The sequence below is a fragment of the Xenopus laevis genome, chromosome 3S (assembly GCF_017654675.1).
Source record: "Xenopus laevis strain J_2021 chromosome 3S, Xenopus_laevis_v10.1, whole genome shotgun sequence".
NCBI classification, from domain to species: Eukaryota; Metazoa; Chordata; class Amphibia; order Anura; family Pipidae; genus Xenopus; species Xenopus laevis.
This window is the reverse complement of record NC_054376.1, coordinates 95298226-95312159: the sequence shown is the minus strand read 5'-3', so window position 1 is coordinate 95312159 and position 13934 is coordinate 95298226. Positions and strand designations below refer to the sequence as shown.

General features: G+C 37.6%; 1 protein-coding gene across 1 annotated transcript in view; it reads left to right on the top strand.

The window, feature by feature from the left end:
- ppm1h.S (protein phosphatase, Mg2+/Mn2+ dependent 1H S homeolog) overlaps window positions 1-13934 on the top strand; it is a 99774-nt gene that overhangs the window by 30039 nt on the left and 55801 nt on the right. Inside the window, exons 3-4 of the mRNA XM_018256040.2 lie at window positions 5161-5505; window positions 11394-11506. Of these exons, the coding sequence (XP_018111529.1) occupies window positions 5161-5505; window positions 11394-11506 (458 nt within the window). The remainder of the gene's footprint in view (window positions 1-5160; window positions 5506-11393; window positions 11507-13934) is intronic.

Genomic DNA, 13934 nt, shown 5'->3' with positions numbered 1-13934 from the left:
CCAACAGACCCAACAGTCATAACATGCTGCTGCTTCTTTGTAATAGAATCATTAATTGAGGCGTGTTCCAAATAATAGCAGTGTTCAAAATAATAATCGCTTCTTTCAAATAATAGCAGTGTGGAGTTCCATTAGTGAGGTCATTCATTTTGTGAAAAAACGGGTGTCAATTAGGGCCCTTACTTAAGGAAGGAAGGCAGCAAATGTTCTGCATGCTGATTATAGTGCATTTCTTTTTGAAAATGGGTCGTTTCAGACATTGTTCAGAAGACCAGAAGAACTTTGATTAAAAGGTTGATTGGAGAGGGGAAAACATATAAAGAAGTGCATAGAATGATAGGATTCTCAGATAAAATGATCTCAAATGCTTTAAAAAATGGCAATGAAAACCTGAAAGATGTGGAAGAAAACAGAAAACTACTATTCGAATGGATAGAAGAATAGCCAAAATGGCGAAGACTCATGAAGATCAAAAAAGTTACCTGTGAGTACTGTTACAATTAGAAGATGCCTATGTGCAGCCAAGCTGTTGTCAAGAAGCCCCCACAAAGTCCCATTGTTGAAAAAAAAACAAAAAACTTGCTGAAGAGGTTACAATTTGCCAAAAAACAGTGACTGGCCTAAAGAGAAATGAAGCAACATTTTGTGGACTGATAAAAGCAAGATTGTTCTTTTTGGGTCTAGGGGCTGCAGACTAGTGATGTGTGGGTCATGATTTCCCCAACCCGTACCCGACCCTAACCCGCCCTCTCTTAGCCCGCTTCCAGCCGCATCTGAGCTTCCGGTTTGCTTTTATAGACCCACGCTGACCAGCCCATGATGTCACAAAAGGAGCAGAGTGAGCAGGCGCAGCATCTATAAAAGACTAATCCGGAAGTCAGAAGCCCGCATTTGATGGTGGCTAGCAGGAATAGCCCGAGAAGAGCTCAACCTGCCACCCGCGATGAAGCATGCAAGGGCGGCCTGAACCCGCCCGGGAATCGGGTGATACCCACGGGTATCGGGTCAGCCCGCACATCACTACTGCAGACGACCCACAAACACTGAATACAAGCCACAGTACACTGTGAAGACAATGAAGCCTGGTGGTGCAAGAATCAGGATATGGGGATGTTTCTCATACTATGGTGTTGGGCCTATTTATCACATACCAGGGATCATGGGTCAGTTTCAATACATCAAAATACTTGAAGATTGCATGTTGCCTTATGCTGAAGAGGCAAAGCCCTTGAAATTGTTTTTCTCAGAAACACTGCTTATACAACTAAATATTAGTTCAGTGATTCAAAGGAAAGCAAAATCTTGACACATTTTTCAGTTCATACAGTGAATTTTTGAGTATGTAAAGAAGAATGCAGACACTGCTATTTTTTGGAACAGCCTAATATTCCCTTTTCTTCACTTTCTGTAAAGGAATAACACAAATATGATCATTTTTTTCATGTTTTGATTTGTAATAGAATGTTCAGCGTTCCCAATGCATTTACATGTATGGAAATACAAGCTATTCTAAAAGTCTTGAGTATTAAAGTAGCCAAAAATTGTGGTATGGAAGATGTTATCTAGTTGTACCTACTAGTTATATATGAATATTGAGGTATCTTTAGGTTGAACACAAACTTCCCAGTGCAGGTCTAGCATATAAATGGGATGATTTTCAAACTTGCCATCTATGTTTAGCTATTTTCTGTTCAAGCATACTGTGTATTTATCTCAGGTATGTGCTAGAGGGAGTTTTAGCATTAGTCACTTTTTCTCTCCCTTTAACACTTTGAATGTTCTGTACTTAAATAATGTTCAATTTCTTTCAGTGTAATGAATGTGTGAATCATGCTGATCTAGCTGGATGTGTCAGTGCCACTTCTAGTTCTGTGTTTCAGCCACAGACCGTTATGAACATGCTCTTTTCAGAAACAAATTAACTGATAGACCATGAAAATGACATTTCATGGTATCAAAGTCTAAGAAGAAACCCTATTACCTTGGAATTAGGCTTCATTTCAGGCTTCATTTCAGAATTGGCTGCACAACAGAACACATAAGAAGGATTTTTAGAAATTACAAGTTGTGCCCAGTATATTGCTGACATTATTGCTGACATTATGGTTTATAATTATCCAAGAGAAAAGACCCCAGTTAGATTTTTCTTGATAGTACATAGTAACATAGTAAGTTAGGTTGGAAAAAGACACACGTCCATCAAGTTCAACCTTTTTACTTTTTTAACCTGTCTAACTGCCAGTTGATCCAGAGGAAGGTAAAAAAAAAAACATCTGAAATCTCTCCAATTTGCCTCAGAGGGGGAAACAATTCCTTCCTGACTCCAAAATGGCAATTGGACTAGTCCCTGGATCAACTTGTACTATGAGCTATCTCCCATAACCCTGTATTCCCTCACTTGCTAAACACCATCCAACCCCTTCTTAAAGCTATCTATTGTATCAGCCTGTACCACTGATTCAGGGAGAGAATTCCAAATCTTCACAGCTCTCACTGTAAAAAACCCCTTCCGAATATTTAGGCGGAACCTCTTTTCTTCTAATCGGAATGGGTGACCTCGTTTCAGCTGGAAAGACCTACTGGTAAATAAAGCATTAGAGAGATTATTATATGATCCCCTTATATATTTATACATAGATATCACATCACCCTTTAAACGCCTCTTCTGCAGAGTGAACATCCCCAATTTGGGGATCATGTTAACATGAGTTTTGTGTATGTGTTTTTTTGAGTTTTGACATGTTTTCCATTTGAAAAATGTTCTCTAATGTGATAGCTTTACTTCAGGGAGGTAAACTTGTCTCATCATATTCAGTCTTGCCTTGCGTGTATTAAAGGGTTTAATAATGCCCCCCCCAGTCAACTTGTGTAGCTTTAAAAGAGGTTCTATGTGCAAAGATCGGCTGAGTGAGGTTTTTAATGAAGATGCGCCATCTAGTGGTTTGACTGGATCCTTCCCTGTTTTAATTATTTATATGCATGCATTTCAGAGTTATGATGCTATCGATTTATTTACTATTTGTAAACTGTGATTTATATGAATTTTAAATGAGTGTGCAATCATGAAATTCTTTATTGTAGAATATTAGCATAGGAATGTGAATTTTGTATGTTAAATTGCAACTCATTATATAGGGGGTTATTTGCTAAACTCTGAATGCAAAAATCACAAACAATTAGATTTTTTTTATAAAATTTAAAAAAAAATCATACATTTTTTGGAATTTATTAAACCCAGAGGATGGAAAAATCCGAATCTGAAAATACAGCATCTCAGACCTGTCAAGGTTGCGCATATATATATATATATATATATATATATATACATATATATATATATTATATATATATTATATATATATATATAATATATATTATATATATATATATATATATATATATATTAGGGTTATTTCCCCCTTTATAATACTATAGCAGAAAAGGCTGGTGTAGGTACCATCTATCCTTCTGAAATATAAGTGAAAGCAAAATGGACAGAGCCACTGAAGAGTTCAAAAATTCAAAATACAGGTATGTGACCTGTTATACAGAATGCTTGGGACCTGGGGTTTTCTAGATAGGGGGTCTTTCCATAATTTGGATCTCCATACCTTAAGTCTACTAAAAAAATCACGTAAACATTTAACAAGGATTCATTACATCTTAGTTTGGATGAAGTACTAGTTTTTTTTTATTATTATATACAAAGAAAAAGAAAATCATTTTTAAAAAATGTGAATTATTTAGCCCTAGATGGCCTTCCTGAAATTTGGAGCTGTCTGGATAATGAGTTTCTGAATAAAGAAACCTATATCTGTGTGTTTCTTGTTTATTTTTACAATTGTTTTATTAGCATTCAAAAAGTACATATTACAGCAAGGTAAAGACACAGTTGTACATGATGCTCGTTTTACAATACATTTTAAAGGGATACTGTCACTGGAAAACATGTTTTTTTCAAATCATTTATAAGTGCTATGCCAGCAGCTATCTGCACTGAAATCCATTTCTCAAAAAAGCAAACTTTTGTTTTATATTTAATTTTGAAATCTGGCATGGGGCTTGACATGTTGTCAGTCTCCCAGGTGCACTCAATCATGTGACTCGTGGTCTAATAAACTTCAGTCACTCTTTGCTGCTGTGCTGCAAGTTGGAGTGATAGTACCACCCTTTTCCCCCAGCAGTCTATCAACAGAACAATGGGAAGATAACAACTCCCTGATATAAGAACAGTACTCAATAGTAAAAATCCAAGTCCCACTGTTACTCCTTCTGTTACATTGAGTAGGAGAAACAATAGCCTGTCTGAAAGCAGTTCCATCATGAAGTCCTGGCTCTTTCTGAAAGCACATGGCCAGGCAAAATTACCTGAGATGACTGCCTACACACCAGTATTAGAACTAAAAAAAAATTATACTTGTTGGTTCAGGAATTAAATTTTATATGGTAGAGTGAATTATTTGCAGTGTAAACTGTGTAATTTAGAAATAAAAACTACACCATAAAATCATGACAGAATCCCTTTAAAAAAAAAAAATGAACATGGTGTTTTTGTGTCTCACTAATATATATGTTGGTGCTGCTTTCCTCTCTGTAAAAAGTGTGTCAGCTGCATACTGGGGTCTTTGGAGTGGGGTTAGGTTAACCCAGTTGGGTAATTGTTGAGGTTAGAGGGAAGTGTAAAAGATGAACATTTTGGACATATTATACTTTTATACCAAGTGGGGTCAGGGATTCTAGTCCAGATCTGGATCCATCCATTGAGCCCACATTTTTTCAAATTTTTGAGGCCAGCCTCCTATATGTGAGTTTATATAGGCGAATGGTTCTTTATACCATAGTTTCCCATGATGTAACTGTTGGGCCACCCCAGGTGATTTCCAGAATTGTGCAATTTTATTCATATGCATTCATAAAATGCACAGTATTTTGTTTTGTGCTCTAATTCCTCAACCTGATTAAGTAGTGCAACCAACAGACAAATAAACAAGGGGAGTTGACCATTCTGATACATGCAAACAAGATATTGCTTTTTATACAAAAAAAAATAAGAATGGCACTTTAAATCATTAACAATATATTGACTACAAGAATTTTCTATGTACCCTCAGTAAAAGTGAATACACTGTTAACTATTTCTCATTTTTGGATTGTTACTAGGAAGTAGATGGAATAACATTCCATTACTGGGCACTATTTGATGGTCATGCTGGAGCAGGAGCTGCTGTTGTCGCATCCAAACTTCTCCATCAACATATATCTGAGCAAATTCAGGACATAATAGATATCCTGAAAAATTCTGCTGTTTTGCCTCCTTCCTGCTTGGGTGAAGATCCAGAAAGCACCTCAAGCAACAGTAGGACACTTACCAGAGCAGCTTCCCTACGTGGTGCAGTGGGTGTTCCAGGATCACCCAGCACACCACCAACGCGATTCTTTACAGAGAAAAAGATTCCACATGAATGTCTTGTCATTGGAGCTCTTGAAAATGCCTTTAAGGAGATGGTAGGTGCATGTTAATGTTTTCAGTCATACATTTTCAAAACAGGTATTGTGCACATCTTGTAGAATCATAGATATTTGAATTCTAATTTTAATGAGAGTCAGGAGACATTGGGGGTAATTTATAAACACTGGGCAAATTTGCACCTGAGTAGTAACCCATGTCAACCAATCAGATGATTGCTTTCAGTGTTCAACCTCCAGCTGTTTGAAAAAAGCTAATCATTGATTGGTTACTATAGGTTACTGCCCAGGTGCAAATTTGCCCTGTGTTTATAAATGAGCCCCATTGAATGCATTTTCATTACTATAGAGAAAACACACTTTCATTTTAGATTAAAATAATATGTAATATGAATTAGGTGGACAATGTACAATATGCCTTGGGTTATATGTAGATTGAGCACCTTTCAGACTCCTTTCCCAAGCAAGCAATCTCTGACTTTGTACAGGGATATGACAGATAATTAACATATACAGTTATCATGCACTGGTAAAAGCTGTGTGTTTGCTTCAGAAACACTAGTATGGTTTATATAAATAAGCTGCTGTGTAGCCATGGGGGAAGCCATTCAAGCTGAAAAAAAATAAGGAAAGCCACACATAACAAATAAGCCCTGTAGAATACAATGATGTTTTATATGTTATCTTCTAAGTAACCTGGGTCTTCTCCTTTTTTCCCCAGCTTGAATGGCTGCCCCCATGGCTACACAGCAGCTTATTAATAAAAACTATAGTCTTTCTGAAGCAAAAACTCTAGTTTTACCAGTGCAGAGCGATAGTACATTATATTATAATTACTTTGATACACTTTCAGTTTTTGGTGTTACTGTTCCTTTAAAAACAGCGGAGTCAGAGGTACTATAAACGGAGTCGAAAGATTTATGTGCCGACTCCACAGGCCTGTTTCTGTGTTCCCCACATGAAATAATTTGATAATTGGGTAATAGAGGGGAACCTTCAGCTACAGTATGTTATTTCCTAGAGGATGATAAATATACTAAAAATGTACATTTCAACAGAATAAACACTTCACTCATTAGATCATACCCACGTTCAATCTTGGTCGTTTTGTTAACCTTTTGACCTAACATTCTATCTTTGTGTAACATTTCCTAGTTGTTTGCTTCACACGTTACATTCTGTATGTTGTTCGCCAGATGGCACCCTTGTATAAAAGGAGGAATCCTTAGGCTTTTTTTCCCCAGTACAAAAGACATTTTGTTCGACAATGATATTTGCAGAATGTTGTTGACTGAAACTGAAGTTATTCACTTTTGAAATAGGAGTGAGAAATGCAGCAGTAACTGAAATTGAGATAAATGTCTAATAGAAAACATGGCAAAAACCTACTGTTGGATGTTACCTGTATTATACCACTGATTGTAATATGCTATTGCCTTCTCATCAGAGCCGGGCCAACCCGGCCAGGCGCCCTAGGCAACCTGGCGGGCCATGGCGCCGGCTCTGTGCGCGCTTCACCGCGCATGCGTGAAATTTGGCTCCACGCGCATGCGCAGAAGACCATTATGCGCAAGAAGTCGGGGATAGACGGGAACGGACACGGGGTAGGCGACAGAGCAGGTACGTGCCTGGCGCCCCCTCAGCTTTGCGCCCTAGGCACGTGCCTACTCTGCCTACCCCTAGTTCCGGCCCTGCTTCTCATGCGCAAGTTATTTTATTTATAAAGTTGTGATTGTGGAAGCAGTACACATATAATCAATTATTTTTCACTGCCAAGATCTAGAAGTGTCTTGACGGACACAAAGCATAATTTCGTTTAAGCTGTGTGCAAAATCCAGTATGAATTTATGTCATCTTCACAATACAAGACATTATTTTCTGTTGCTAACATAACAACATCTGTATTGTGAAGTTGGCAAATGTTTTTTTTTTCAACCCGCTAATTCTGTCTATTACACTGTAGAATAGTGATGTGCGGGTTGGGTTTTACCCCACCCTAACCCACTCTCCCTCCACCCGCACTCGCCTGACCGCGACTTCCGGGTTCCTTTTGTAGACCCACGCTGCCCCACCGATGATGTCACAAAAGGAGCGGAGCAATAAGGCGTGCGTTAGTGATGTGCAGGTCGAGAATTTCTTGACCATTACCCGACCCTATCACGCCCCCTCCCAAATCCACACCCGACCTGGGCCAGCTCCTCTTTTTATAGACCCGCGCCCGCCCTGCAGTGACGTCACAAAAGAGCCAGACGGAAGTCTATAAATTCCGGCGCCTGAAGCCAGCAGTACTAGGCAGCAGGCGGGGAGAGCAGAAGACTAGCTTGACACGCACCCGCCCGCGACCCGAAGATTTTGTGCAGGAGTCGGCCCAAACCTGCCCGTGCCTGTTTTTTTTTTTTAAACCAGCTGGATGTTGAACACAGAAAGCAATAATCTGATTGGTTGCCAAGGGCTTCTGCCCAGGTACAAATTTGCCCAGTGTTTATAAATGAGACCCACTATGTATTCTACCCACCTGAAATCATTTCAGGGTTTCACTGGCCTTTAACCAGTTAACATTTGCTTTCTGAAGCCATATATAACTTTTATTAACACTACTCTCTTGTGACTACATTTCATAAATAAATACAATACATTGCCAATAAATATTCTTTTTACAATAGTTTCATCCATAATAGTAACGTTCTAATAGTTCATCAAAATTAAAATGCCCGCTTATCTGCCACAGTGCCTGCCTAGTTCTTGACCTAAAGAATAAAATACCACCTTAAATATTAAAAACAATAATTACATAATTTTTCTTTATTTCCACCATAGGGACCAAAGTCGCCAGTGTGATCCATCTTACTCCCATGTGGAGAACTTGAAACTAAGTTGATTAACCTCATGGCCAAATTGAATGAAATGACCCAAAACAGCTTGCTACTTTTGCAGATATGTCTTTCCTTTTTGTCCGACCTAAATCATCCCAATTGGCTAATGAGTATAAAATCATGAGCATACTGGAAAATTATCTTTTTCTTCAAAGGGTCTGCTTGTTTTACACTGATAAACACATAGAATTTCTGAAGCATAGTAGAAGGAGCTTGCTGTTAGCTGTTTGGTGCCTGGAACATAGGAAGAGAATGTTTTGTACAATGTACAAGGTCGCACTGAACTAAGAGAGAACTTTAGAAAACAACCATTATTAAGTGCAATGAATCATTCAACTTCTGGTCTGTCATTTCTCTACCATGGTTCATAAGGGCTTATGTAGCTATTCCCAGCAGTATTGTTTTGATTGTTAATACAGTACGTTGAAGAGAAGAATAGTAGCTTTCTTTGGCGAATAACTTGGCAAAAGTATACTGTAGATAACCTCTCTTCTACCCCTGGATTTTGTCATGTGAATCTCTCAGAACAATGTGTTATTTTGACCTGAGGCCATATCTGCTAAAGGGGGAAATATTCCCTACTGCATGTAGGATTTGTAATCATTTTATTGTTCAGTAGGTGCCCAGGAAAGCATATTATCCAAAACCATTCTGCCTATAGAGCATTGAAGGAATTAGGGACTGAAATAGGAGGCTTGCGCACTTATTGGCGCTTACAGTCTTGAATCTCTACTGGTGTATCCGAAGGGCTCATTGTATGATGCGGCTTGCATTAGTAGCCTTCAGCATTGGCCTTTAGATGAATAAGAGTTGGGTTTGCCACTGTTACTGGCCATATTCCCAAATGCTTCCGTTATTTATCATACTTCCTTTTTAGTGACTTTCCATAAAATACACTAAGAAAGTCATCAGAAATTTTGGGGACCTTCACAAGTTTTTTATATGGCCCTCCTTGAACACAAGCGCATTAAAAAAAAATTTGGGCCACAACCTTTGTGTGTGCTACACAAATTATCAGCCAGCAGGTAGGTGGATTTTGCTAGGATGAAAGGTTTGAGCTTGTTGGATGTATTTTTTTTCAATGATGATACACCTCACCAACCACTGTACTGAAAAAACCGGGGTGTATCTATAGGGAGAACTCCTGTAACTGCTGGGACCTAAAAACTAAAGGGGGCCCCATGGGACTGATTAGCAGTTGCAAAATATTTTAATATTCGTTAGTTTAGGGGCACAATGATCTTGCTCTGGGACCCAATAATTAGTCATTCCACAGCCAGGAAGTCCATGTAGAAGATGCTATATTATTACTCTATAAATAGTGCAAATAAATAATTAAATTATTTAATGTGCTAATTAACAGTCAGTACATTGGAGGCAGTGGAATTTGGGCAGCGGTTAAACCCTACACATCTACCTGCCCCTGTCACACAATTCTGCCTGCTGTTGATAGACACCCATGTTACATACATTTCTTTGAAAGTAATGAAAGTTTTTACATAAGTTACATAAATTGTATAAATTTAGGTAGTATTATAACCTACTTATTCCTTGCATCCTCAATTAGCAGTCTTTGGTTGCAGTCCGTTATATCATATTTATTAGCTGCCTTTATATTTACAGGGCCTTATTTAGCTGTACATTCACATGTGTAAGAAAAGCCAGATAAATATGTAGTTCAACTTAAAATTAACTTTTAATAAAAATACATTTCCAATATGTGTAAAATATAAATAACAAGAGAATGGGATGATATGCAAATCATGTAAACTCTATATTTAATTGCAAATTGTTCATCCCAGCCTCCTTTTATTTACATTTTACACAGTGTCCCAACTTTTTTAAATATGGGGTTGTGCAATGAAGAAGTGATATTTTAGGACAATTAGCTGTTAGTCTCCATTTTGTATTTTTTTTTTTAGGATGCAGTATTCGGCCATTATTGTCTCATAGCAGATATGTTCAGGGTACAGGCCTCATAATTAACATACAACCTTAATCACCCATAAAATATTTTTTGCTGCCATGTCAGTCTGGGAGTTGTAGTTCAGGAACAGCTGGGGTACTGCCGCTTTGATGTCATCAAGCGAACCGATCTGGGCCCTATTTGGCCACCCACAATCTGGGCCAAATCAGGCCCAGATCCATTATATCTTTATAATGTTTCTAGTTTTTGTTTTTTTTCAAGATCATTTATCCCCTGTATTTGGCAACATGGAGGAGGTTAAAGGGCATGTAAAGGCAAAAAAATAAAATCATATTTTTACTTTCTTTAATGAAAAAGAAACCTATCTCTAATATACTTAATTAAAAAATGTGTACCGTTTTTATAAGAAACCTGACTGTAAGCAGTGAAATTCTCCCTTCATATACTGCTGTGGATAGGAATTGTCAGACGGTCCCTAACTGCTGAACAGGGAAACAATCATACTTATGAACAGCAGGGGGAGCCCCCGTCTTACTTCCCAGCCATGCAGAACTCAAGCAGCTTTGTTTATGACGATCCCTAAGCAGCCCAGCCACTGAGTATGTGCACAGTCTTGGTCTTGCAAAGATTTTTAACAAAGTTACAAGATGGTGACCCCCTGTAGCCAAGTTTGAAAGCATATTTCTTTGATTAGGCTTGTGGTGCAGTAAGTTCATGTTTATATTTAGTATACAAAATACAGCATTTCTAGCCTTATTCTATTTTAGACTTTACATGCCCTTTAAGTTGAAGATTGACTGTGGACCTGAACTATAGAATTGCATGAATCTTTAGGGGGTTCTTCAGTTCCTTTTGTTAACTCAGTTGTTAAGCAGAGGCTTTTATATTCTTAACCAACTTAATCAAGCTCTAGGATACAACATCTGCAAGCTGCCATTGTATTAGACAAATGAACTTCTGTGGTAACTATGCAGTTATAGCCAAACCAATGTGTGTGACCAGTATTCTAGAGTATGTAGATTCTGTTCCATTTCAGCCATGTCTGGTCTTGCCTTTAAGACAATACTTGGTTTCATATGAAAGCTGCTCTACCTTTTGATTTTAATCTAAAATCTTTTTTTCTCCAGGATCTACGAATTGAACGTGAAAGAAGCACTTACAATATATCAGGTGGCTGCACATCACTTATTGTAGTATACTTGTTGGGGAAATTGTATGTAGCCAATGCTGGTGACAGCAGGTAAGAGCAGAATTGTTTAAAAAATGTTTACACTTACTGTGAAAAATTATGTCTAATAATGTTTTGGCTGTTTATTAAAGGTAGACTGTAGAAATAAAAAAAACACAAAAGGTCTTATTTACTATACAAGGGAACAATGCAAATGGCTACCTACTCTCTCCATATTCACACCAAGCGTTATCAGAAGCAAGTAATTTTGCCTGATTCCAGAGACATAGAGATTCATGTTTGACACGGAGTAGTGTGCAAGAGTCACAACTTGCTGTGTATAGACAGCCTGCAGGTGTCCATATGCCCCCCTACAGGTGCTATTCATTGGATGTGTTGGGATATCTGTACTTACTGCCTGCTTAGGATAATTTTAGGATAATAAATATGTTTTAATACAATTTTCTAATTTCCTTGTTTGATTTCTTGCAGTTCTTTTTACCATTGTATTCTTCTTATATGATGAAGCTCATATTTTTTCAAGACATCTTTAGATGTCTCCTTATTGTGCTCTGGAGCACTGATCAAGTAATAAAATCACAATACATTTAGTAAAATGAAAGATATTTTGCCACTTTACAAATGACTACCTTCTGCCTTTCCCATACCTCCCAACCTATGGTTTTGAGTCGCTCAGATAGTAATACCAAATCACCCCACCAGCTATGGCAGTCACCCCAAAGTGCCAGTGAAATACATTTACAACTGTAAACAATGCATCTCCATATGTCAAGAACCCCCACACTTTTATTTTATTGAATTGCAATGATGTTATCGTTTATAAACTGTGCATCTTGCTGAAAAAAAAATGCATATTTCCTTTTCTCTCATTGCAAAAAGAAAAACATTCTATTTTTAACAAGGCACAAGATTTGTTTTGGTGCATTTGTAACAGACTCTTGGGTTCTCTACCACTCTGCAAATATTAAAATGTAATTATTAACTTAGCAGCTAACGAAAATGTAATTTTGCAAACTGTGAAAGCATTAGTGTTGAATTATTTGGGGGTTTTGGCAATGTGGCATGTAAATGAATGTGTTTGCTTAGTGCTAATTTAGCGTTACATCTGTTATTGACTTATGACCATCGTACAGGATAAAATGTTTTACCAGAAACACAAACTTCTGCTTATTTCATCACCCCCATTAATTCATTTTTCCCATCTTTGCATGAGAGCTCAGTTGAGTCATTGTTAATGTAAATAGGGGAAAACATTTCTTGGCTGCCAAAGCTAATTTGAATTGTATTTATTGGATCATTGAAATGCTTGTGTGGTTTCTGTTTATACAAGTATGCTCGGGATAGTTTTTTCCCCGTATTTTGGATCACCATACCTTAGGGCTGTTAAAAAACATTTAAACATTAAATTAAACCAACAATAAAATGGATTCATGCAACTTAGTTGCCATCGAGTAAAATGTATAATTTTTTCTTACAGAGAAAAAGAAATAGAGAAATAATTTTCTATGGAAGGGAGTCCATACCGGTATATATGTAGAAAAGGACCCTTTTATTAAGCAAAAAGCCTTACTGCATTAAGCTGTAGGTTTGCTAGTAAATACAGCTAAAGACCCTCTGCATGTGTATGAATTATATGGCCATGCCCTTATTGTGCCACCATTTTATTATTAAAAATCATAGAGGTGAGCACAACTTTCCATGTGATATTCATTTAGACAGTTGAAGGGCCTAGCTCGTCCTCCTTATACCTCCCATTATTTCCAGTTTCAAGTGATCCCTGTGGCTGTTGCAGAATGGACTGATAGAATTCTTTGTGATAAGATCCAGGCTTTTTTTCAGTTTAGCCACAAAAATAAGCCAATTAGAGCAGTAAAATTCACTTGGCACCTTTTATATGTGAACGAACAAGATGTCTTGTGAAGACAATAACCTTGTGGAGAATGTCTGTTCACCTTCAAGCTGAAACTTGCTGTATAGCTGACCAATAATTCTAAATCTATCATAGACACAATTAAAAAATGCACAAAACAACCTCTAGTTAGGCAAAAAAAGCTTCCTAAATTTAATAGAGCTTGGCATTTGATGCAAGGCGCTGTTTTGTTGAAAGTGTGCAAATTGGTTGTATTTTATGTCTGTATAGTTTTATTTATATAGTACACCGCTTTTTACAACTTTCAGTGTATAAAGGTACACAAAGGGAGGATAAGCATGAAAAGAAATAATAATAAATATAGAGAAATAAAACGTCATGTGTAGTAAGCAGATCTCTGCCCCACAGAGCTTATACAGTGGATGGATTACATAAACGTAGGGCATAAGTGCACAAGGGTTTGGGCATTGGACCATAACTGGACCAGGTTATGTACTTATGCTCTAAGGGTAGAACTACACAAACATTTTTCGATCAGATTTTGTGGGTCAGATTTTATCTGACCCTTCATGCAACACCAGGCTACGCCACACAACACCACGCAACAGC